The 26,408-nt window shown below is 41.3% G+C and overlaps 1 protein-coding gene across 7 annotated transcripts in view; it reads left to right on the forward strand.

Annotated features, from left to right (window-relative positions):
• ASPH (aspartate beta-hydroxylase) overlaps positions 1–26,408 on the forward strand; it is a 221,978-nt gene that overhangs the window by 146,301 nt on the left and 49,269 nt on the right. For 6 of the 7 annotated variants that reach the window (XM_049633353.1, XM_049633356.1, XM_049633355.1 and 3 more), the window contains 5 exons: positions 727–812; positions 7,901–7,987; positions 14,343–14,493; positions 16,887–17,023; positions 24,314–24,412. In XM_049633353.1, the coding sequence (XP_049489310.1) occupies positions 727–812; positions 7,901–7,987; positions 14,343–14,493; positions 16,887–17,023; positions 24,314–24,412 (560 nt within the window). The remainder of the gene's footprint in view (positions 1–726; positions 813–7,900; positions 7,988–14,342; positions 14,494–16,886; positions 17,024–24,313; positions 24,413–26,408) is intronic. The other variant, XM_049633359.1, reaches the window with a different exon arrangement.

A 26,408-nucleotide genomic window follows, 5' to 3' on the forward strand; every position in this document is an offset into this window, starting at 1 on the left:
GGTGCTGTGGACTCTAAGCCAGAGGGGAAATGACATGAGGGAGGCAGAACTGAGCACTTATGTGAGTGACACCTGGAGAAACCTTATGAAGACTGTAGTTTAGAGCTGATTGTTGCAGGATGAGCGTATTTTCAACTGACAAAGGTAAAAAATGGGCCGTTTTACTTAGAGTCCGAAATGGCACAGAGCTTATTTGGGGAAGACAGGGTGGTCCTGTTTGGCTGAAGTATGGAATATGGCTGGAGTGGTATCCACGATGCAATGGAAGAACCTTGAGCACTAGACTATGAAATTCTGTTAGCGTTGGCTCCCTTGAGATTTCCCACTGACTTTCCCATTTTTATCTTTATCTGATCAGAAACATTGCAGAAATATTCAAAAGCTCTTTTAAGCAGTCTTTTGCACTTAGCCCAAAAGTTGACAGTAAGAGTTCATAAATCACACCTCCCATTTTTATTCTGGAAACCAGGCCAGTATCCCTCGCGAGTTTCAGGATGCCAGTACCCACCCAGTCTCCCAGGAACACCTGTGACCGTCGAAGTAAGGGCGCGGGTACCTCCCTTGGCAGCTACTGACTGTGTCGTGCTAGGGATGGGGGTAGGAAGAGGTGAGCCGGGAGTGGGTTTGCTCCTGCAGCTGTAGGTTTCTCATTACTTGTAAATCACTATTCTTAATAATTATTTCCAGACAAAAAAAATACAAAATAAAACCTCTTTTGTCTTTCAGTTAAGAAAAAGAAGCCTAAACTATTAAATAAATTTGATAAGACTATTAAAGCTGAACTTGACGCTGCAGAAAAACTTCGTAAAAGGGTATGTTGATGTTTTTGTCTGGTGGAGAAATGTGCAATGAAGATAAATTCAGGCATTACTCTTGAATTGTTAAAATGATAATAATAATAATAATAACAACAACAACAACAACAACAACAATAGAAACAGCCCTTGAATAGAGTGGATTTTTCCCCAAGAACATCAGCATTCCATGTGAAATGAGTCAAGTAGAAGGAAGAATCATGGCTGGATGACCAAATAGAAGTAGAACTAACACTGAAGTCGGCTAACCTGAGGTCAGCCTCCCTCCACCACTTGCTAGTTGTGTGGCTTTGGACAGAACACTTGGCCATTCTGAGCCTCAGTTTCCTTATTTAAAAAAAGGAGAATAGTAAGTACTCTTTCTAAAAGTTTTTGATTGGGTAGCATCTCAATGCAAAAAGAAAGTAAGTTAGTCCAGTACTCTTAGGGTAGTTACTGTTAAGTGAAATGACACTGGGTTTAACATTCTTCTCACTTGGGGTTAATCCCATGCACCTGCAGTTTTCAGGGAGACTATTATATGGTTTGTGTTGTTACCCGTTAATTTGAAATACTACTTGCGTTTGTTTCTGGATATTGCAGTTAAAAAAAGAAGTTGACACTAGATTGAAGTTACTTGTTCTCTTAGTCATATTCTTCATCTAATTATCATGTCAAACACTTATAATAATGCATTTAATAACACCTTCACTTAATCATCTACTTGTTTGCCGTGGAAATTGCTCTTTCTCTACTCTGTACATGAATTAGACTTTGCGTAATGATTTAGTTGCGTAAACATTTAGTTTTCCTGTAAATGCTTTTTTTTTTATCAAGTAGACCATTGGCGGCAAAGATAGGACAGGGGGATTGTAAGTAAATAAGCAACGACAAAAGCACACAAGTTAGGAACTGAAGTGGGACAAGAATGTGCTTCCCACATGTTTATCGGAACCATACCAGTAAGCACGGAGACTTCTGTCTAGTATTAGACAAGGTTCCCAAGCCAAGGAGGGCTTACCCTCCTTAGCAGCTGATAAACATGTAGTCACGTCAAAGAATATCGTGGCCAAGTTGTTGTTCACTGCCCTTAAGTTTAACCGCTGGAATGATTTCTGAGTCTGTCTTGTGTAGCTTTTATAAGAGGAAGCCCTCTACTATTTGTAGGAAATTTGCATTTCTTAATAGAAATGAAGTGGGAATCTTCTTTTTCTGTCACTTTCTTTGGCATCCTCCACTTGCTCTTTGCTAAATGCCACGTGTGAAAATGTGGGGTGTCTATTTCACAGGTGACTTTTGGGATAAAGGACAAAGGAACAACTTTAGAGAAGGGTTTTTATGTAATTCTAATGAACGGTAAAGAGCTCAGTTACCAAGGGGCAGATACATCAATGGGACATAAAAGTGCTGGAACAGTCCATGGGGTATTCTCTGGTTCTTGCTTATTTGGAGAAATTATCATTCATTCCTCCAGAAGCACCCTGAATTTCTAACAGACTAAATAAAGGAGGAAGAAATAGCTACAGTCCTTGCTTCTGAAATAGCAGGGATCCATATTATTGGCTGCATCATCAGCGTAATTTTTTAAGGTTATTTTTATGGCTGATATTTCAAATGATGCGACTGGACGTGCTGGAGTAGCCCATGCTGAGGTATGTCCTAGACGGAGGAGGTCCAGTCTAGCTTTGAGTGCTATGCTACATGAAAGTATGAGGTCACTTTATTTTTCCATCCAAAGTGCATAGATCAGATCGTATTTCAATCATCTATTTTTCAAAAGTATTGCTTAAAATACTTCTATTTTTCAGAAGTATGTATTGCTTGAAACTCTTCCTTATCCCTAGAAAAAAAGAATTTGAAGTGCTATACTGAAAGATTCTTTTATTTGCTGTAGTCACTTACTGTTACTGTATTTTAAGTGAAAAAAGAGAGGGAAAATGGAAAACGTAATAAGGCCGGGGTAAGTAAGGCCAGCACATGAAAGCTTACATCCCAGGCTCTAAATGGTGCTTGGGATGAATGAAGTACACTGTAGGCAGAAGACACGGGGAATAGCATTGTCCTGTAAGATTAATGGTGTTCATCAGAGTAGCTGTCCTCTACCAAGTCCGGAGAGAAACGTTCTGCTGTGGATCTTCATAAAGGGTACACTGATGGATGGCACAGCTTCCCCCCTAACATCACACCAGCGGATTCTACAACACATCTGTGTGTGTGTGGGGGGGGGGGGGGTGTCTTAATGTCCTTCAGCATGGCCCATTGGCCTCATGCCAGCACAGCGGGGCCCAAGTACGAGTCTCTCCAATGAACTGGCTTTGGTCCTGGGAGAAAATGTAAGCTATGTTGAAAGAGATGATTTTTAGGCAGTTCTTCACAAGCATTGTGTCTTGCTTTTGAGTTTTTAAATAAGAAATGCATAATAGTGTTAGGAGATTCTGGGGAAGGGAAATTCTTTCAGACCAAAAGCAAACACATTTACTTTGTCAGCCCTTAGCAAGGCAACACCGTCTCTGTCTTAAGGGGATCACAAGGATGCCTAGGTCAAGCCAAATATTCCATTATTTTTATAACCTTGATGACCAATTAAGGGAGTGTCTAGAAGGGACAAAATACTTTAGCAAATTTGTTATGAAGATTGTTATTTCTATTGTTATTTCTGTTTTAAAGCGTAATGGTGCATTTGGCATGATTTTCATAAAAATAGCCTCAACATTTGCAATTTGAGTTACATAATGCATGTGGTAAAGCTAAAAATAGTCCCCCCAAAAGATACCCACGTCCTAATCCCTGGATCTTATATTTAGAGAAAGGGTCTTTGCAGATATGAGTAAGTTAAGGATCTTGAACTGGGGAGATTATTCTGGGTTATCCAGTTGGGCCCCAAATGCAACCACATGTGTCTTTATAAAAGAGAGGCAGAGGGAAATTGAATACAGACGACATAGGAGACAGAGAGGAGAAGGCAATGTGAAAACCAAAGTAAAGACTGGAGTAATGCATCCACAGTCAAGAAAGGCTGTCGGGAGGCAAGGAACAGATTCTCCCCCAGAGCCTCTGGAGGAAACGTGGCTCTAACAACATCTCAATTTCAGCCCAGTGAAACTAATTTTGGACTTCTGTTCTCCACAGCACTGAGGAATAAATTTCTGTTGTTTCAGTCATCAAGTTTCTGGTAATTTGTTACAGCAGCTATAGAGAACTAATCCAGATTTTGGTGCTGGACAGTGGGTTGCTCCTGTCGCAGATACTTAAAAATGTGAAAGTGGCTTTGGAGAATTGGGTTAGGAGTAGAGGCTGAAAGAATTTTGAGAGGCATGAGAGCAAAAGCCTGGATTGCCTGAAGCAGACTGTTGGTAGAAATATGCATGCGAAAGCTGCTTCTGGCGAGGGCTCTCAGAGGAAGTGAGGAGCACCTTAGAGAAAGGTTTATTGATAATCTTTGAGAATGCACATTATCGTTGCAAACAGCATGTTGACAGAGATGTTAAAGGCCCTTCTGGCCAGAGCCCAGAAGGAAATGAGGAACAGGTCCCTGAAACTGGAGGAAAGGCAGTCCTCGCTAGAGAGTAGCAGGAAGCTTAACTGAATTACATCTTACTGGCCTGGGCAAAGCAAAACTTGTAAGCGATGACCTTGGATGTTTAGCTGAGGAGATTTCCAAGCCAAGTGTTGAGGATGTGGCTTGATTTCTTTTTTTGCTGCTTCTCGTAAAATAAGAGAGGAAAGTGATAATTAAGGAAGAAACTATTAGAGAAAAAAGAGCCAGGACATGACAGTTCGGGGAGATTTCTTAGTCTATCCAGATTGCAGAAGATGCTACAGGTAGGAAGTTCGTTGTTAAGAAAGGGTGGTCTGGAGAGAAGGCCGAGGGCATGCTAGACATCCTTCTCCTGAAGGGAGTGGATGTGTGGCTCTTGGATCTACTCAGCCATCCAGCAGAAGCCAGGAATAGAGATGGGATTATCCTGGAGAGGTCTGTGGCCGTGACTCTTGTCTAATGGTGTGAATCCCTGTGACATACACAAAAGATCCACAAGGTTTTTGAGAATCTTATACCAGGAGAACCACCTCGACCTGAAAGGGACAGAGGACAAACTGAAAGAAGGCTGGCAGAGTCCTAAAATTCTACAGGCAAGAACCAGGCTGATAACACTAAACACCCTTTCGATAGAAAGGAAAGATAACGCCAAGGGCAGAGTCTTGGACCCAGAGGCCAGAGATAAGGGCTCTGAAGCCAGAGCCAAGGACTCAGAAGGCAGGGCCTCAAGCTCCAAACCTTCAGAACTAAGAATTTACCTGCCTGCATTTTGAAGCTACTTGGAATCAGTGATTCCTTTCCTCTCTTCTTCTATCTTCCACCTCCTATTCCTCCCCTTCCTTCCTTCCTTCCTTCCTTCCTTCCTCCCCCCTCCCTTCTTTCCTTCCTTCCTTCCCTCCTTCCTTCCTTCCCCCCTCTCTCCATCCCTCCTTTCCTTCTTCCTTCCTTCCTTCCTCCTTTCCTCCCTTCCCTCCTTCCTTCTCTCCCTCCCTCCCTCCTTTCCTTCTTTCCTTCTTCCCTTCCTTCCTTCCTTCCTTCCTTCTTCCCCCCTCCTTCCCTCCTTTCCTTCCTTCCTTCCTTCCTTCCTTCCTTCCTTCCTTCCTTCTTTCCTTCCTTCCCCCCTCCCTCCCTCCTTTCCTTCCTTCCTTCCTCCCTTCCCTTCTTCCTCCTTTCTTCCTTCCTCCCTCCCTTCCTTCCTCCCCTCCCTCCCTTTCTTCCTCCTTCCTTCCTTCCTTCCTTCCTTCCTTTCTTCCTTCCTCCCTCCCTCCCTCCTTTCCTTCCTTCCTTCCTTCCTTCCTTCCTTCCTTCCTTTCTTTTATTTCTTCTTCTTCTTCTTCTTCTTCTTCTTCTAATAATAATAATAATAATAATAATACAGGGCAGTTACAAGAAAGTCACACAGAAAAAGATATTTAACATGAATCCTTCATCCCTTAAAAGTGGGTGGGGGGAGGGATGAGGATTTTTAGGGCAGTGAAACTAGTCTGTATGATACTATAATGGTGGATACAGTCGGTATACATTTGTCCAAACGCACAGAATATACAACAGAATATACAATATGAACTCTAAGGTAAACTATAGACTTTGGGCGATTTTGATATGGCAGGTTCATCAGTTGTAACAAATGTACCACTGTGGTGCAGGATGTTAATCATGGGGGAGGTAGCAGGTATATGAGAAACCTATACTTTCTCTCAATTGTGCCATGAGTCTAAAACTGCTCTTGAGAAATAAAATCTTTAAAGAAATTAATACCGTGAGAGGGCAGCATATTTTAAAAAGCTCTACAGACTTTTCTGACACTAAATGTAATGTGGAGTCTGTGGTCCCGGCCCGATTGATCTCTACAGCCAAGTCCCCGTTGTCAGCATGAACCTGCCTCTCGGGTCCGAGGCCTCCCTGGGCTGGGCCCCGTTATCTTGTGCTGCACACACATCCCCCACACAGCACATGCTCCGTGCAGTGTCAGCCAGAGCTTCGTCACTGTTAGGAGACTTAACCGAAACGGCACCCCCACAGTCGAGTCGAGTACCCTCATCTCCATTTTACAGGCCGGGCACCTGAGGCAGAGTCGTAAGTAACTTGCCATAAGTCATGCGCCTTCCAAGTGGTGGAGAGCAGACTCACATCAGTCGGTCTGGCTCCGGAACCGGCCCTCGTAGCCGCTCCATGGTGCATGTATTTCCCAGCAGCCCCTCAGCACCACTTACGGGCACGTGAGAGGAAGTGAAAACCTCTTTCTTCGAGAACGTCTGCCTAGAGAACTGATCTTACGTACCTTTAATATGAACACTGCCCGACCTTTCTCTAGTCAAGTCTGTCCGAAGTCGGTGTAAATAACAGTGGGGTAGTAGGTACAGTTTGCTGTGCACAGCCACGTTGGAGAGGTACACTTTGTTGCGTGAAAACTCGCTCGGTGAACGTCAAAACATACAAACCACAGCACGCTTCCGTTTAGATGAGGAACGAGTGGGTTTACCAGTGTATAGGGAGCTGAAGTGCCTCCCAAAGTTCATCTCAAAAAATCCGTCTCTATCCCATGGCTCCCAACATCCTCGACCTGCATCCGTCCATTAGAAACCGGGAGACGTGTGTTACCCCCTGGAATGGCCGTGGATGGAGTGTGGTGGGGGGAGGGTTCCTCACCCTCTATTCCTTTTCCTGTGGTGGTGGTCAGAGACTTATCACAGGTGCTTGGGCCCTCTTCTGAAGGGCCCACATGCGCTCCGGGGAGGGGTCACATGACCCAGAGTCAGTGAGTTTTCCCAGTCAAAACCCTCAAAGTTGATCGGAGAGGAGCCAAATCAATCCTGATGTCCAGTGGGTGACAGGTACCATGCCAGGTGGCCTTCTCAACCTGCAGGCTTCACCCCCACCCCAACAGGTGCTTCAGACTTCTCCTTGCAGACCCCAGGACATTCTAGCTGCCAACAATATTCTTCCCCCAACTTAAAACCTAAATATTGTCTTCAAGAGCATAGTCAGGGATTTTGTAGTGGTTGGTGACAGATGGTAGCTACAGTTGTGCTGAGCGTAGCGTAACGTAGCGTTGCTGAATCACTGTGTTGTGCGTCTGAAGCCAATGGCAGATTGTGTGTCAACTATGCTTCTGTTGAAAAGAAAATGAAGAACTAATGCCCACGGGAACTGTGCATCTAGAGGGAAGATGCAACTTTTTAAACAAAGACTTATAGTACATCATTTGCCAGGTTTCTGTTTTTAAAAGAAATGAAGTACATTTATGTTCATTTTTACTTGTATGGTTGCCATACTTGTTAATGTTTTAAAAATCTTTGGTAAAACTGTCTTTAGACTCAAAATGGAGTCCAGGCAGTTTTGACAGCATTAGCTGGTGAATATTAAAAAAACCATATTGGGTGACTCAGTCGGTAGAGCATCTGACCCTTGATCTCGGGGTCATGAGTTCAAGCCCCACACTGCGCTGCGCGTGGAGCCTACTTAAAACACACACACACACACACACACACACACACACACACACACACACTGAATAACATTATGCATCTGAACTTGCCGTCTTTACATAACTGCCTCTTCCTAACAGGGAAAAATTGAGGAAGCATTGAGTGCATTCCAAGAACTGGTTCGCAAATACCCTCAGAGTCCACGGGCGAGATACGGAAAGGCACAGGTATTCGAAAACCGTCCTCTGTTTTTGGTGTTTGTATTCTGTGTCATTCTTTCGCTGCCCACTATTTTGCACTTCTCTCTTCTCTTGTAACTTATGTATAGAATCCATTTCTCATGCATATGTGTAAAGTCAAGCAAAAAATACTGTTGTAAAGAAGACGATTAACTTGCTATTGTGGCCTGGTGAATTCAACAACATTTTCCTGTCCTCCCTCCATCGGACTTCTCTCTGGTTTTCAAAAGAAGGTCAAGAAGAATGCTTTTGTCTTCGATCTCCCGTCACTGTGGTGCCCCATTCCTCAAAGTGTTCACTGAAGGCTCCTCGGAGCTTTAAGAACCTCAGTTTTGTAACTAGAGGCTGCAAGTGTGCCTAGGAAAGATGTGAAAATATCAAGTGGAATGTACTTTGTTTTCGCTGTGGTTTCTTTCCGCTGACTCCTTTCTCACCAGCTCCCTTCTCCCTACCTCCCTCCATTCCCTCGTCTCCTTTCTTCTCTGACTTTCCCCACCTTCCAGCTCTTTGTTTTGTGAAGCGTGTCCACATTCATCTGTAATTGCATACACCCACCAGATGCCACATGCTCTTGTTAGACCCTGGGATTATCATAATGAACACTCTAGAGGTCTCTGTCCTTGTGGATCTTGTATTCCCGTGGAAGGTATTTTGAAAGCTACCTAGTCACAAATTACTTAGAGAAAGCCCACTCTATGCCAGGCCCTGTTCTTGGCCCTGCAGATGAACCCCTCGGCAAAACGTACAGAGTTGTCATTGTGATGGCGAAGCCTGGGACAAGATAAGATATAATGCTTGTTAGTGGTAAGGGCTAAGGAAAACCTAAACAACAACAACAACAAAAACCCCCCAAAAACCGTACAGCATACGATGTGGGAGGGAGTTGATATGTTGGATAGAGTGTCAGGGAAAAGTCTACCCGGGAGGTGACAGTTGAGCAAGGCCATGAGTAAATATATAAAGAAACATATATTTAAGCATACTATAAGGCATTAAACATAAATATATTAGATCATCTTCTATAATACATACCATAAAGAAAAGAAAAGCATACCTATTAAGATTTTTTGGCTGCAGGTGAGGTGATTTGAGGACGACAGGGCAGATAGCACTTTAGATAAGTTGATCAGAAAAGGCCACTCTATCAAGGTGGCAAGTGGCTGAAATGTGACAAGGTTACTGAGGGAGCTGTGCAGGCCGAGGGAACAGCTAGGCCAAAGGCTGTTGTACAAGGAAGCGATGTCGGCAGAACAAGCTCCAGAACGGCAAGAAGGGCAAGCTGAGAGACGGTGAGGCGGCACAGGTGAGGCCAGGGCCTCACGGATGGTATTTTCCGTGCCCCAGCTTTATGCGTGGACTTGGGCATCTTGTTTTTTCGTAGAGATTGTGTTGGTTCCCGGTTGGGGAATAGATTAAGGGAACACAAGTAGGAGCAAGAAGCATAGGACACTATTCCAGGTATACTCAAGGGACAGTGGCGTGGAGACAGAGAAATGGCTGGGGAGGGCTTAATGTTGGCTTAGGTGTACAGGTCAGAGGAAGACAGGACTTGAGTCCTGGATTTTTGGTTCAGCCAGGTGAGGAAAGAGAGTGCTGGTTACTCACAGGGAAAACTGGGAGAGGAACAGATTGGGGAGGTAGGAATGAAGTCAAGAATTCACTTTTCATCCCGTAATCTTTGTGATGCCTGTCGGACATTCAACTGGACATGGCAAGGAGACATTGAATTTATGATGTCTGGAGTTCAGGATAAAAGCCAGGGCTGATACACGATGTGTCGAGCCAGCAAAACTCCCACAGTCCCGCCTGGTGGGATGAGATTCTCAGCCCTACTGGGACACAATACCAAAACTTTCCAGACCAAGGAGAACCTGACGTCACACCTTTGGAGGGGGTCAGTGCCGTGACTTGTATATGGCACTCACATGGAAACTGACACATCTGTGGATAAAACAAACAGGTTTTGCTTTGAACTAAAGGCGGCGACCATTTGAGACCCAGTTGCTCAAATTCTTATCTTTCTATTAAACACTCACTTATTAAATTTTAATAAATTAAGTTTGTGAAAAATTAATGCCAAGAAGTTCCCCCTGTCCATGGTACAGACCAGGGGTAGTAGACAGCAATGATATCATTTTTGTAAATTAATTTGGTCAGTCATCCTCCAAAATTGCTAAATTCATTGGTGTTAAGCAAGACAGAATGTGTTCATTACCAAAAGATGATGCCTGTTCAAATAACTGATGGGCTTTGTTACCAGTATTGACAGTCATTTGATTAAGAAAGCATATTAACTAGACAGAATAATGATGGATACACATGGTAATTTAATTGTGGCAAAAATTCTTTGTGTTTAGAATTTTTCTTTTTACGTGACGGTGATTGTGGGTGCCAGAGTCTAAATAAACTCAGTACTTTCGCACATGTGATTGTTGGATTCGTATCTTTATTTAACAGTAAGAATTTGAGATTTTGGCCTCAGGCAATATTTTTTTGTCCCTAAACTATTCTGCTACAAGGTGTTATTGATAGTAATGTTAATATGGTATTAAGCAAAACTTAGGCATGGTAAATTAAATTTTAATAGAGTAATTTAAAAGAAATTTTAAATGCCTAGGAGTTTTAAAAATAAGAATTTGAAAGAAGATGGATTCCATAGGGAGGAATAAATGATGAATTTTTCATTCTTTGTTAGCAAATTAAACAATTTTGTGGGAATATCCCAACAATTTTTTTTTAAATTCAGCAACGTTAAGTTAAATACAAACTATAATATCCATCATTTCTGAAGCAGCACTGATACTATGTTATTCTTTGGATCACCATGAAAATCAATTTTGACCAAGTTCCCTGAACATCAATACAAAATGTTAAATTATAAATTCAGTTCACTTTATTATCTTACACAAACCATTAATGCCTCTGAGGCAGAAAATGACACGTTTCCTAGGAAGTTTGGATGGTTGAATTATTTCAAGTCAACAAAAGGCTTTGTGATGTTAACATCCTAGAACAAATGTTCTGTACCTGCCCAAACCATTTTACGTACAGATGCTAAGCTGATAGCAATAAATCTGTACAATTTTGATTTTCAAAGCAGTCTATTAGTTTCATTCAAGAGATTTTAAGAAGTATACGCCATTTTAATACTGATATTTTCCCAATTCTGGAAGTTGTAAGAAGTTTTTACCTCATTAAAATGAAGGAACTTGGGATAGGTGGAGGAGAGGGAACAAGGTATATAAACCTTATCATCTTTCTGTCTTTTCAGATTGAGTTTTAGTTAGATATTTATTTCAATTTCTCTAAAGAAGGATTATCTTGGTAGACATTTCTCCTTCCGCCAACCTCGAAGAGACCCTCCGGATCCAGGATCTGTTTGGTAGCTTGAAGAGACTGAGCTGCATGGTCTCAAAAGGGCTCTCTCAGCTCCAGGACTCTGTCATTCTGGAAGTTATCTATGAATAATCATGTTTTGGGGAGTTAACTCACCATAGCCAAACTCAGAGGAAACTGATGCCTAAACAGAAAAGCCAGCATCTGAATATACCGAAGGCCATAGGGGCAGGATGACCAGTGTGGGTCATTGACATTGGACTTGCTCACCTGGTAGATAAGTCTATAATGGAAACAGACCACTTACAGATATGAACAGGTGGATAGCAGTATATTCTGAAGCTCTTTCTGTCAACTTAGGATGAACTGCCCCTCTTTCATCGGGAAATTTTCATCTAGAAAAATCATAAATCTGTCCACTTCTCTCTCTCTCTCTACTGCTTCAGTTCTAGTCCTCATCATCTTGGGACACTTACCTAATCAGTACACAGAACAAGTTATTCTTTGATGTGATATTTTCTGAAGAGTTCTCCACAGGTATTTTATCAATTTGTGCCGATTCTTACTAGTTCTGATTTGGAACAGGGGAGGGTGGATCGTTTTCTTACCACGCCCTCAAATTATGGAGTTGTGCTTCATTTTGGTTCTTCAGACAACTATATATTGACTGCAGCCCACACTTTATTTAGAAAGGTAAACATGTTAAATAGGATATTCTGAGAAAACCCTTTATATGCCACTTTTAGCCTCTAACTGGTATCATTTTTCCTCAAATGGTAATCTTTGAATTATAGTGTACTAAATCTGATGGGATTTTAACTACCATTTTACACATTCTCCTCTTTATCCCTCTCATATTTCATTCCCCACTCTCAATCTCCAGCGAAGACTCTTGCTTATTTCACTAAGAAAATGGGAGTATCCAAAGAGAACTTCTGCATGATCCCACTACAGCACTAACAGCCTCTCTTCCCCTCCTGCCATATGCTCTGCCTTCTCTCCTGTTCGCATGGATGAGTTGTTCCCTTTCCCAGCCTCTGCCACCTGCTGAAGGACATCATTCTGATTTTTGCATTTCCTGCATCCTCACACTTTCCCTCCCTACCAACTCTTTTGCATCAGCTTAGAAACATGCTGTAATATTTGCCATTATAAAAAAAAAATCTCTCCCTGGTCTCCACATTCCTCTCCACTTACTGGCCCATTTCTCTGCTTCCCTGTAAGGGTTGTGTGCACCTCCTTCCCTCCTGGTTTCCTCTGATCCTGCTCCATTCTGTTATGGGTCCCCAGTTGTCCCATAAAAAATGCTTTTACCAGGCTCATCAGAAGTGCCACAGTGCCCAATCCAGCATCATGACCAAGATGCCCAAGCTGATGGCCACTTCGAACATGATTGATCGCTCCCTCTTATTACCTTGTATCACTTTGTCACTTCTTTGTTGTTATTTTCTCCTTACCTTTCTTTCGCTGTGCTTTTTGCTGGTCCTCCTTGTCTTTCCAACCTCTCTCCTGAACCCCAGACTCCTATATGTACCTTTCTGTCCAGTATCGCCACTTGGGTGCCTAATCAGTGTTGAGTTTAGTAGGTCCAAAACAGAACTCCGGATTCCGAATGCCTACCAACCTGTTCCTGCCCTCTTCTCCCGTTCTCAGAGGACGGCAGTTCTGTCTGGTAATCGCTCCAGCCAACACCCTGGAGTTCATCCTTGACTTCTCTCCCTCCCTTTCTGCCACATTCAGACCATCTGCACATCTTTTGGCTCTGACCTTCAAAATGTATCTGTAATCCGGCTATCTCCTACCACCTTCATCCAAACCGTCATCATCATTCCTTGTCTGGGTTCCTACTGGAGCATCCTCACTGGCCTCTGTGCTTCTCTGCCACTCTTTCGGTCTGTTCTCCATACCACTGCCAGTGTGGTCCTTTCGATCATGTCAAAAACCCCTGTTGTGGGGGCACCTATGTGGCCCAGTTGGTTAAGCGTCCAACTCTTGATTGCGGCTCAGGTCATGATCTCACAGTTCGTGAGATCAAGTCCTGCATTGGGCTCTGCTGACAGGGTGGAGCCTGGCTTCAGATTGATTCTCTCTCTCTCTCTCTCTCTCTCTCTCTTTCTGCTTCTCCCCCTGTTCATGTGTGCGTGCTCTCTCTCTCTCTCTCTTAAAATAAATAAACATTAAAAAAAAAAAAAAACCCTGGTGCCTTTCCATCTCACATGGAGGTACCGTAGTGGAATTGGCAATAGCTTGCCAGGTTCTTCGCTGCCTGACCATCACCCTTCCACTAGTCTCCTCCTTGCCCCGCGCCTGCACCCGCCTTTCCTCCACCCGTCACTTCTCCCTCGGGGCCTTGCTTTTGCTGTTTTCTCTGCCTTGGAATGTTCTTCCTCCACATATCCTCATGCCTCACTCCCTCACTTCTGTCAGGCCATCCCTGCTCATCCTGCCTAAACTAACTTTTCCCAACCACACCGGTGCCAGCACTCCTGAGCCGGCTGCGTTTTTGACCCACAGCATTTATGGCTGCCAGGCACATGGTACTTTGATTTGTATGTTGTCTTTTTGTTCATAATGAAGCAGAATGAGAAAAGGGCTTTGTGTTGTTTATTTTGCCTGCCAAGTGGCTCTCGGGTAATAGTTGTTGAATGAATGAGTGAACACACAAACTACTGAGAGAATAGGAAGTACGGACTGGAGCTCTGTCTGTGTAATGTTAATATATAACATGATACAGATCTCTATCAGCCCAGCATATATTAATTCCTCTTGCTTTTATGGCATTTTTCCTCCTCTGCAGCTTGATAGCTAACCCGTCTTCGTGTTACTTAGATAGCATGTTGTCTTGCTTTTTTTGGTTTGCTTTTGAATCACTTGAAAAGGAGAAAATTTTAATGTGTCTCAGATTGCTTTTGATGCATGTCCAGAAATTAAGTTTGTGTGCATATTTTGGGTGATTACAAATATATCTTGTCATGGGACATTTATCCAGTGTGGGGACTTCCTCTAGTGTGAAGACGATCTGGCCGAGAAAAGAAGGAGCAATGAGGTGCTTCGTGGGGCCATCGAAACCTACCAGGAGGTGGCCAGTCTGCCCGATGTCCCCACAGACTTGCTGAAGCTGACCTTGAAGCGGCGCTCAGACCGACAGCAATTTCTGGGTAAGGTGGAGTAAGAGTTAATTCAACAGCAAATGCCATGCTGTATATTCTTAGAAGAGTGTAGTTACCTGGAAGGGAACCTGACTTTCATAACTGATTTCGCGTAATTTACCTGAAAGTGTCCTAGACAGAAATGGCAGTCCTAACCTTAATACTTAGAAAGATGCATAAGGTATTTTACCACCTTTTCCCCCACCCCATTTTAAAGCTAGGCAGATGGGATGCTCAGAGGTTGGATAATTTGCCTAAAGAATCATAGCTAATAAACTAATAGGTCTGGAATCAAAAACTCTTCCTGCGGTGCCAGACTCTTTTCACTCTTAACCATAACAAATTGATTCCTGGAGGTTGAAGTTATAAGTGCAGCAGTTTTTATAGAGGGAATATTAGGAGTTCCAGGCACTAAAAATGTTGCCTGCAAAGTTTGACTCCATCCCAAGGAAAATGATAGGAAAAAAAAAAAAAAGTCTTAAAACCACTAGGTAAATTTACAAATGCTTTGAAAAGAGCAGCATAAAGCATCCTCTCTGACCCAGGTTCCCATGCCAAAGGCAGATAAGACTAGCTCTAACCTAACTTCATTATTATCAGGCTTGTGATTCTCTCCCACCTAACTTGTCATCAGTAAACCAGATGGAAGAATCTAGGCCAAGTGTAACTGCTCAGGTAGGTGCTAGTGGCTGGGTAAGTTACATGAATAATTATTGATGTCACTAGGAGAGGCTCATATAAGTAATATTGGAAGCCAGCTGACCCTGTTATCAGATAGGAACAGAACCCAAGTTATGATTAGAAACTAGAAGGCCCCTTAGACTTCTATTCAGAAGAGCCAGTCCAGAAGAAGAAAAGCATATGGCACCCACACAGGATGGAAAAGGCAAGGGTGCCACTCACTGGAGGCACTTGCCTTAGGCATAAAATCAGTATTACTGAGTGTTTTTCTTGCCTCAGTCTCCAATATGGCTCTGTTAGGCACTATTCACTTAGCCTGCCCTTAAAATGTTGATATTTCTTTCATTGTGGATTTTTTTAGAAAGAATGCATAAAAGTATCGCTCATCTTGATTACTGAATTTTTGGCAGCCTCTTCAACTTTGCTTTGAGTATCTCGCTTGCCTCACCTTGTTTCTGGCCCCAGTGGAAAAAGACTGACTATCAATAAATCTAACCCCCTTCTGCAGCCATCCTTCAATACTTGAATATAGTCTTTTTCCCCAAATGAGAATAAGGCAAGTTCATGAGAGGAGGCTCTGTGAGGAGAGGATTATAGGGAGAAGATGTTGTTGAAGGTGACAAGGTGGTGAAGTTTACTCACAGTAGAACACAGTTGGGTGATGCAGCGTGGAAGGAACAGAGATAGTAGCCAAAGGGACTTTCCATCTGGGCCTTTGCAGTGGTTAACAGGGGAACTGTAGGAACAGAAGAAACATACGAATCTAAATTGGGCAGGTAGGGAGGAAGGGAAGAGTGGAGTCCGATTTGTTAGTGAGGGAATGAATAGCTCAGCAAATCCATTCAAGATTGGCCAGTAGAGGGGGAAGGCCATGGGATAAACTGGTGATGTTTTAGGCCAAACGGGTTAACTGTTAGCAGGACGTACAACTGCATTAGCCTGATATCCCATCATACTCTTGGCTAATACTTCGTTTGTGGGCAACTGAGCCCTTTAGGGAATTAATTTTGTCATGTATACTAGCCATATTTTGCACATTTTCCCATATTCAGTTTATTTCTGTGTGGAGGAGTAGTGACAGTTGGCCCCAGAAATTTTAAATTTCCATTCGATAGCCTTAAAAATCGACCAGAACTAGCTAGGGTTTTCATGATTCCTGTTGTGCATAGTATCCTATCGTCCACCAGAGGGTCCCATAATACCAGATGATGTCTCCTTCGCTCCATGACTAGGCTATTTGTTACCTAGAGATGAGGACAGTCTTATTTGGAAACAGCTACAGAGGTGTACCTCAGTGCCTTTTCAAGTTCCATACAAGGTGCTAGACTCGAAATCTGTTAGACTTTTTATTCGTTCTCTATTCATAATCTTGAAGTTAATCATGATAAACCAAAGATACACCAGTGAGACATTTTTTTACAAGGAATTGATAAAACTTTTCAAAGAGGGAATTTGACGTAAGAAAAATGTTGATGGATTTAGAAAATGAGAATGTCTTTAAAATGTTTATAATCAGTATTACATTTACTATCTACTTATAGAAGTTATTGATAATCATCACAATTGCATGATGAAAGCTGAAGAGGCCATCATTAAAACTGTATAGTCAGATTTAAGCTGGTCTAAGGGCTCTATTGAATAGTCTCTTGTGATTCACACTCTCAATACAAAGATATATTATTGATGTTGGTTGGTTTGTTTGTTTCTTCCTACCAAATCAGGTCATATGAGGGGTTCCCTGATCACCCTACAGAAGTTAGTTCAACTATTTCCTGATGATACTTCTTTAAAGAATGACCTTGGAGTGGGGTACCTCTTGATAGGAGATAATAACAATGCCAAGAAGGTTTATGAAGAGGTAAGCAAACAGCAGTCTCCTGTTAACTACATCAGATTGTTTTGAGCAAGAAGTTTTAATATTATTGTAAATCGCATTTATTGTACCCAATCTCCTGTTTTCTTTGTTTTAAATTAGGTTAAGTGGAATGTAAGGATTATTATGTTAACATATTCGAAACTTTGTTTTCATCCCTTTTTTCCCTTAATCAGAAAAATGTAAATTTTAATTCATACTTGGTACAGCAAAACCTTCAACTTATAATTGTGATCGTTTTAAAACTGTACTTATCAGTCCACAGACATCCTTTCTAACAGTGTGCTTCATGACAGGAAGTGAAACTCCATTTTTCCATGAACGTTAAAATACAGAGCCTTTTCCTTTTTTCACAAAAAGTCCGATCTACAGAGAGACTACAGATCAGGAGCCTTTCAGGCATGTGGAGTAAATTACTCACCTCTTGGAGGGCAGTGACTCTTTGATCCTCCAGCAGGGATGCCTTTGAAGGGATTTTTACCTTATAGTGGTTATTTTAATAGATAACCTCCAAGTCACAAGTAACTATAAATCTAGGAAGCTGTGACTCCCTCAAGCAATAAGGAATTCATTTGGTATAAATAGGATACCAAATGAACTTTGACACTGGAGAAAGTTAATGCATCTATAAAAGAAAAGGAACACATTTACCTGTTATTCTTTAATTTAGGTGTTTTGGTCCATGGTTTTTAAGCTGGTGTGCTTTACATCAAAGTGCTACTACTCAGTGATCCAATATGATTCCTCCTGGTTGTTTTTTTTTTTAAGTTTATTTATTTTGAGAGAGAGAGACAAAAAAGAGCACATGCATGAGCAAGAGGGGGAGAGCAAAGAGAGGGAAAGAGAAAATCCCAAGCAGACTCCATGCTGTCCACATGGAGACAGACTCAGGGCTAGAACTCACGAACTGTGGGATCGACCTGAGCCAAAACCAAGAGTTGGCTGCTCAACCAACTGAGCCACCCAGGCACCCCAATTCCTTCTGTTTTAAAAATGCTGTCAAAATATGGTGATTTCATACTCAGGCTAGGGACTGGATCTATTCACAAAGGGATGCTTTCTCCCTTTTATTGGTGTTGAGGCTTACTTGAAAATCATTGAATTTCAGAACAATTTTCTCTTCTTCCTTCTCATAATTTTTATATTTTCTGAAGGCTGCTGAATTTATAATATGTAATATTTGAATTTGTAATATAATATTACACATTTTATAATGTGTGTAATATCTGCATAAAGTAGATTGATCCTACAGCATTGAAAATATGTGCCATTCACTAAAATACCTGGTCCAGGTCATACAAGAAGTCCATGTGGGTTTGTAGTTGCTAATGACCAAAACCTAATGCTTAGTTTTGTTTAAGAGACATATCATGTATTTCACAATTCAGGACCTTATGAATATAAGAATTTTCCACCTATATCAGAATACCTAGATATACCCATTATCCTGCCTATCCTAGAAGCCTTAGAGATGGAATTGTAGATTTCCTTCTTTCTCTCCTCCTTTCCTTCCTTCCTTCCTTCCTTTCAAAAATCATGAGCAAATATTGACTGCATACCAAGTAGATTTGAGGTTAGGGCAGGATCTGAAAGCATACTAGATTCTCCCACTCACTATGGATTTCTTTCCAGAACCTTCCTTGAATATATTCATTGTTTTTACCTGTTAGTAGATGCCAGATATGTGAAACATTTTAATTCATCTTGAAAAATAATGTTTTTCTATTGTAATTTATATGTTTGAAATCATAATCTCATCTGAGTAATCATAACAAGATGCAGAAAGTCTAAAACAGGGCCGTATTACACAATTGAGTGGGTTTCTTCTTAAAGAAGCATTAATAGTCTGAAAATATATGTGAGGTTTGCCTTTTCTTCCCACCCCTCACTTCTAAGTTAATAAGCTATGTCTAAGGCATGCTCTTTCCCTACCCAAAGTTGATCCTGATATGTCTGTGTTTCAGAGGTCATTTTCAGAAGAAATTTTCTTCTTGTTGATTTTCTTTTCTTCATGTTGATTTTTGTCTTTAAGTAAATTTATAAAACTCAAGTCATTGTTGGTTTCCTTTCTGGGATTTTCTTTTTCTTTTCTTTTTTTTTTTTTTTTTCTTTGCTGCTTTTCAGTTTCAACAAGACTTTGCTTTACAATGGTTTGATGTAGATTGCTGACAGCTGTAGTTTAGAGATGACCCTCGTTCCCCTTGGCATTAACAGTTAACCAAGCCACCCGTGTTCTAGAGTCTAGCATTTTCCCGATTTTTCCCTCCATTCACTTAGCCCACACGTGTTGATTGAAACTCACACACGCCAGCTTGGGAAATGGTAGTTAAGGAAACAAACATATGGTGTGAGTTCATGGACTTTCAACCTGATGTCAAATCCTAAGCTTCTATTAATTTACCCTCTGAATATCTTTCAAATCCACTCTCTTTTTAACCCAAGGGCTCATCCCCTCTTGCCTAAACTAAGGCACATTTATCCTGTCCAGGCTTGCCGTCCTCCAGCCTTCATCAACACAAAACACAAATCAGACCATCCCATCCTTGGCTTCAACTCCTCATTGGTTCGCACTGCCCCCAGCAGTGGTCTTCCCACATGCCTGGTTGCATAGCCTTCCGGTGAAACAGGCTCAAGCAAAAACGTGCGATATGTATGCTTAAGTATTTATGTATGGTGTTTATTTAATAATACAAGATACATGTTAGGTAGTGATGCACATCATGAAAGGTGCATGCCCCCAAATAAGTTTTAAGATGAGACGAAGTCTTCTGAATACTCTTAAATTTCATTAAATTGCAAAAAAAAAAAAAAAAAAAATCTAGTCACTGAAAATTTTCTATTTTATTTAAACTTTTTTATTCTCTTTTCTAATGATAAAATTTAAGAGAAGCCTAATGCAACCAACAAGGGAGACAGATAAGCACAAAAGGCAGAAATCATTTGCAGCCTCATTGTCACATGCAGACCACCATGAAAACATGTGGTATGTGTCCTTCTAATCTCTTTTCCATACACAGAACATATACTTGTCTTTTTTAATTAAATTGGTTTATATTAACCATACTATCACCGGAATTTTTATAAGTGAATAAATATTCTTCTAGAACCTCATTTTTAGTAGCTACCAAGTGTTCCTTCTTAGGGATATATCATCATTAACTAAACTGCCTTGGCTGGATAGGTTATTTCTAATTTTTTTTTAACATCTTTTCATTTTTGAGAGACAGAGACAGAGCCTGAATGGATGAAGGGCAGAGAAAGAGAGAGACAAAGAATCTGAAGCAGGCTCCAGGCTCTGAACTGTCAGCATAGAGCCTGATGCGGGGCTCAAACCCATGAACCGTGAGATCATGATCTGAGCCAAAGTCAGATGCTTAGCTGATTGACAGATTGTTTCTTAACCTGGATAGGTTATTTATAATTATTTTGTTGTAATAAACAATGCTGCAATGAACATTTTTGAACAAAAAAAAATTTATGTATTTTTTTTATTGGAGTATAGTTGACACACAATGTTACATTCGTTTCAGATGTACAACATAGTGATTCAACAACTTCATACGTTATGCTAAGCTCATCACAAGTGTAACTGCCATCTGTCACCACACAACACTATTACAGTACCATTGACTCTATTCCCTGTGCTGCCCTTTCATCCTCGTGATTTATTCTATAACTAGAAGCCGTGCCTCCCACTCCCCTTCACCCATTTTGCCCATCCCCACAGCCCTGTCCCCTCTAGCCACCACCACTTTGTTCTCTGTATTTATGGGTCGGTTTCTGCTTTCTTTTTTTGAATTTTATTTATTTTTGAGAGACAGAGAGAGAAAGAGAGTAGGGGAGGGCAGAGAGAGAGAATCCCAAGTAGGCTCCGCACCATCAGCACAGAGCCTGACGCGGGGCTCAAACTCACAAACCGCGAGATCATGACCTGAGCAGAAGTTGGTCACTTAACCAACTGAGCCACCCAGGTGCGTCTCTGCTTTTTTTGTTTGTTTGTTTTGTTTTTCAGACTCAACAGATAAGTGAAATCATATGGTATTTGTCTTTTATCTGACTAATTTCACTCAGTCTTATACCCTCTAGGTCCAACCGTGTTGTCACAAATGACAAGATCTCATTCTTTCTCATTCTTTTTTTATGGCTGAGTAATGTTCCATTGTGTATATATACCACATCTTCTTTATCCATTCTTCTATCGATGGATACCTGGGCTGCTTTCATAGTTTGACTATTGTAAATAATGCTGCAATCAACATAGGAGTGCATATATCTTTTTGAATTAGTGTTTTTGTTTTCTTTGGGTTAAATACCCAGTAGTACCCAGTAGTGAAATCACTGGATTGTGTGCTAAAGAACAAATTGATATTTTAATGATTATGTATATGCAATAATTTGTAATTACAGGATTTGGGGGTTTTTTTTCTTGGCACTGTGCCATGCAGAGTTTATACTGGAAGCAGAAATATCAACTATACTTGTTTTTTGTCACTATCTCTGTTGTGTGTGTGTATAAAGAAAAAGAGACAGAATCTATACAGTATTATTAATATTAATCTCAATTTTATTTTCTCAGAAACTTTATAAAGCCACTTGTCATATCATGGGGCTTTGTTGATTGCCATTAGATAATATAAGCCACATGTTCATTCTCCATGTACATGTAAACCACAATAGGGACAGGACCTTTTGTGATTTGCCTTCTGTCCCCCTTTTTCCAGTCTCATTCCCTTTTGCCGTTCCTGGTCCATTATTCTTTTCCACTCACTTTCTCCTATGCCTTGAGTGCCTCCTCCCCCACCATCCGTCGTCTTCCCTTTGCCTGGTGAACTCCTGAGCACCTTTCAGACCTTGCTTTTGCCACGCCAATCCTAGAGCGAGCAAGGTACTCCTCCTCTTTACCCCCCTGCATGCCTCGTGTCTATCACCATGTCGATTATCACTGTCTGCTTGTGAATCTGTCTTCCTCCCTTGACTGAGACTTCCCTTGAGAAAAGAGTGTATCTCATTTATGCTTATGTGTCCAGAGCCCAGAAGAACTCTGTATATTCTAAAATATCTGGCAAATGAATACATTTGTTAATTACCTGAGAGGATGACTGTGGGTCTGAATAGATAGAAATGTCATCTGTGTGGTTGCAATCATTATAATAGTCCCCTCATATAACAGTCCCCTTATGCTGGCAGAAACATGAGTGGCCTCGACTCAGTTCAGTTCCAGCAACATTTATTGTACTCTTGCTCAGTAACAGGTGCTTGGAAGGTGAAGAAGAAACAGAGTCTGTGCTTTCAGAAATCTGGTTAGGAGGACAGCCTGGCACTCACTCACCCATTCAGTTAGCACAGCTTTCTTGATGACCTGCCATGTGCCGGGCACCGTTGTAAGCCCCGGGGATCAGCAGTGAGTGCAGCAGACAAAATCCCTGTACGGCTGAGGCCTTAGCGGGAAAAATAAAAGAATAATAAGTCAAATGGTGATGAGCACTGTAAAGAAAAGAATCAGCGTAATAAAAGTCAAGAGAGTGACTAGTAAATGGGAGGTTGGTTCTGTTTTATAGGGGGTGGTTGGGGGTTGGCTTCACCAAGATGGTGACCTCTGAGCACAGATTTCATCAAGGTGAAGAGTGAGCCATTTCCATGTTTGGGAGAAGACTCTTTGAGGCAAAGAAGTGCTGTACATGCAAAGGTCCTGAGGCAGGGGTGCCTTTGGCTTGCTGTGCAGCAGCAAGGAGTCCAAGGTGCCTTAGGTTGGCTGGTGGGAGGGGCTTAGGAGAGGAAGCCAGAGAGGTAGAGAGGCCCAGCTCAAGGGAGGCCCAGGAGACCATCCCTAGAACTTAGTCTTTTACTCTGAGTGGCATGGAACCCATCTGGGTTCTGAACAGAAAAAGAATGAGGTCTGACATAGGATTTAGTGAGCTCCTTCAGGGCCCCTGTGGAGAACAGGCTATAGGAGAGCAGGCTGGTGGTGCAGAAGGTCAGCAGTTAGGAGTCTTGTGTGAGAACACAGGGGAGAGGTGACAAGGCGTAGAGCAGGGTGGCAGTGGTGAAGGAAGTGGCAGGGGCATGATTCTGAATATATGGGGAAGGTGGTGCTGACTGGATTTGTGCGTGGAGGAGGTGCAGGACCAGACAGGAACCGAAAATTTATAAAGTATCACCAGTATGCACTGTGGACTCTTGAAGGGCAGGGCGTCCCGTCTCCCTTACTCACTTGGTCCTGGGTACAGAGCCCAGGCTGGCTGCTACTCCCTTTCCCCACTCAGGCTGAAGGATGAAGAGAAGCTATGGGATATTCAGGACATTCGTCTTACGCTCACTCAACTCAAACCGTTGGCTTTCGCTTTTGTTCCATGAATTAGTTTGTCTGGGCAGCTTCAAAGGGGAATGTTGTTGTTTTGCTTTCTCCCTGCTAATATTTAACTTGGAGGCATGTTGCATAATTTATCTTTAATCATAATAAATGCATATGATATAGGGATTCGATGTATATTAAATATTTACTTAGGTTTTATCACAGACTATTGGATTTGCTTGTCACTTCATCCTCAGTCCTTAAAACGGTCTGGGCATTCAAGAAATTTGTGTTAAATAAATGGATTGTGAAATTTAGATTGTAAAAATCTAAATTGTCTCTTATTTAAGGCAATGTATAAAGCACGTACATAAAGAAAGGTATAATAACCACTGAGAGTTGACTTTAAATACAGCAAGTTTAAAGCAGTTTTTCCCTGATCCCTAAAAAAAATATTCAGGTCATATCAGTTGACACATACTTTGCTGATTTGCATTGTTCAATTGATGCTTTAATGGTCATTGCCTTTTCACTGTAGTCTTCGTTCCTTTAAAAAAATTTTTTTAATGTTTATTTTTGAGAGAGAGACAGAGTGCAAGAGGGAGAGGGGCAGAGAAAGAGAGAGGGGGACACAGAATCTGAAGCACACAGAACTGTCAGCACAGAGCCTGATGCGGGGCTCAAACCCATGAACTGTGAGATCATGACCTGAACCAAAGTTGGACTTTTAATCAACTGAGCCACCCAGGCGCCCAGATTTCTTCATTCATGAAGAACTGATGGATAGATGTGCAAACTTTTTGAGTTGACAAGAAATGGGGGTATTGAAGCCTAATATCGCAATGAGACAAAACACTGTAGTGTTTTAAGCTGTAACATCATAATGTGGACCCAAGCACAGCAAAGCTAATTAAAATTTCCTTTGACAGCCATTTGTAGAATGTGTATCAGTCACAATAGCTTTCCATTTTCTTTGAGTTTAGGTTCTGAATGTGACGCCTAATGATGGCTTTGCTAAAGTGCATTATGGCTTTATCCTGAAGGCGCAGAACAAAATTGCTGAGAGCATTCCCTACTTAAAGGTAACTATCCCTGCCTTTCCTCTTTTTTTCATCTTCTGATTCCTTTGAGTCATTTGGATTCCCTTGATTATACATTGTCGACTAATTGGCATGCACCGCGGAGTACTTTCATCTTCAGAATGTACACCCTCTGACCATGACATTCATGGGCAGTGATTGAGAGTGTTGGATGTAGAAATGCCAACCATACGAGCAGAGATTATTTGGAAAAGACGTTATGAAGAAATTCCTAAAACTGTAGTTACTAGTTTTTATTGAAATGGGAAAGGTAGATCAAAATTACTAATGTAATACTTTGGAATATGGGCAATGCATTAAATGTTCCTGTTATAATATAATTATACATTCAGTCTAGGTTGAACAAGGGCTCATGGCAACCTACATAAAGTATGGTAACAAATGGCACCTGAATAGGTCAAACCCTAAAAAACCTGATAGCTCAAATACTCAGATTAAAATATGCTGTCATTTTTTTTTCCCTTGTATATCTAATTGAATCCTTGCAGATATACCAGAATCACATTTGGTCTAGCTAAGGGCTATTCAGTAGAACTTTCTGTCACAGTGGGAATGTTCTTTGTTTGTATGTTCCAGTATGGTAGCCATTAGCCGTATGTGGCTATTGGGCAACTGAAATGTGGCTGATGTGACTGAGGAACTGAATTTTTAACTTTCATTTTCATTTAAATAGTAGCATGTAGCTAGCAGCTACCATATTAGACAGGTAGCTGGTGGAATACCTATGAACTTTTTTTTTTTAAGTAACAGTATATATCACACTTCCATGATCTCTCTTTTTCACATGACTTAAATCAGAGCTCTCAAATAGCAATCCACTGATTGCAAATAACTTGCATATTTTATTTGGCCAGCACAGTTCTATTAAAAACAATTTTAAATTGCTTGCTTCAGTTAAGAATCTGAGCGTTTTATATAATCATGCACATTTCTGATTTCTCTTGAAAGATCACATCTGGCCCACATCCCAGCATTGGAGAAGAGCAGTGTTGTCCCCTTGAGGTGGCCCGCACCCTCCAGTCTGCCTTGGCCGTCACCAGGCCTCTGCAAACCTTTACATTCTCTGCCAGGACCCTCTGGGCATGTGGGTTTCTCTGATTGAAAGTGTTCCCCTTACATTTCCTTTGACATAATAAGGGGCTATTAGTACCCTCCTTGCTTCAGAGATGGGGAAACAGAGCATGGGTCTGTTAGTTAACCTGTCAGTCAAGAGCCCCGATCACAGCTCTCCTCCTCTCCTGAGTGATTCTTCTGTTCCTCGCTGCTACCTTCCAACATTATGCAAATAAAATTTCTTCCTAGTAAAGATAATGGGTTTCTCATGAAGAGACCTGAAAATGCAGATTTTTAGAAAAAATTCTTGATATTTAAATATTTTTTTACTTCTGTCCTTCTTATGTTCACTCTCTTTTTTTTGTTATTGTTATTGTTGTGTATACACATCTCAATTCAGTCCTTATGCGGGAGACAGGGCAGAAATCAGCTAAATGTTTTAGCATAGGATCTGTTTAATAACAGCTACATTTTCGAAGATTCCAGCTGGCTTTAATCCTAACTGTAAATTTTGTAAAAGATTTCATTAAAAGGTGAGGATGCATTTGTTTTGAGTAGAATGAAACACTATTTGCATTTAGGTCTCTATCACTTCAAACATTTTATGAGCAACTAAACATTTTGGTTTAGGAATAAGAAGCCTCCAGATGACATATGGTCAGATTTGGAGAGCAAAATAAATGGGATAGATACCCAGTCAAGAAATTCTTTGGGATATTGAAATATGATAGTTTCCACAGAGATGATTCATATATTAATTTTATGGGCTAGGAGATTGTTAATTTATGGCAAATCTATTGTTAAATTAAGCTTTATGACCTCTTTTTGGGTTTGCACTGTAAATGTTGACCAGTAACCTAATTGCCAGACTTTAATATTGAGATGAACTTTTCTGCTCCTTAGGTTTTTGTATGGTATATAAAGA

This window comes from Panthera uncia, chromosome F2 (assembly GCF_023721935.1).
Source record: "Panthera uncia isolate 11264 chromosome F2, Puncia_PCG_1.0, whole genome shotgun sequence".
Lineage (NCBI taxonomy): Eukaryota > Metazoa > Chordata > Mammalia > Carnivora > Felidae > Panthera > Panthera uncia.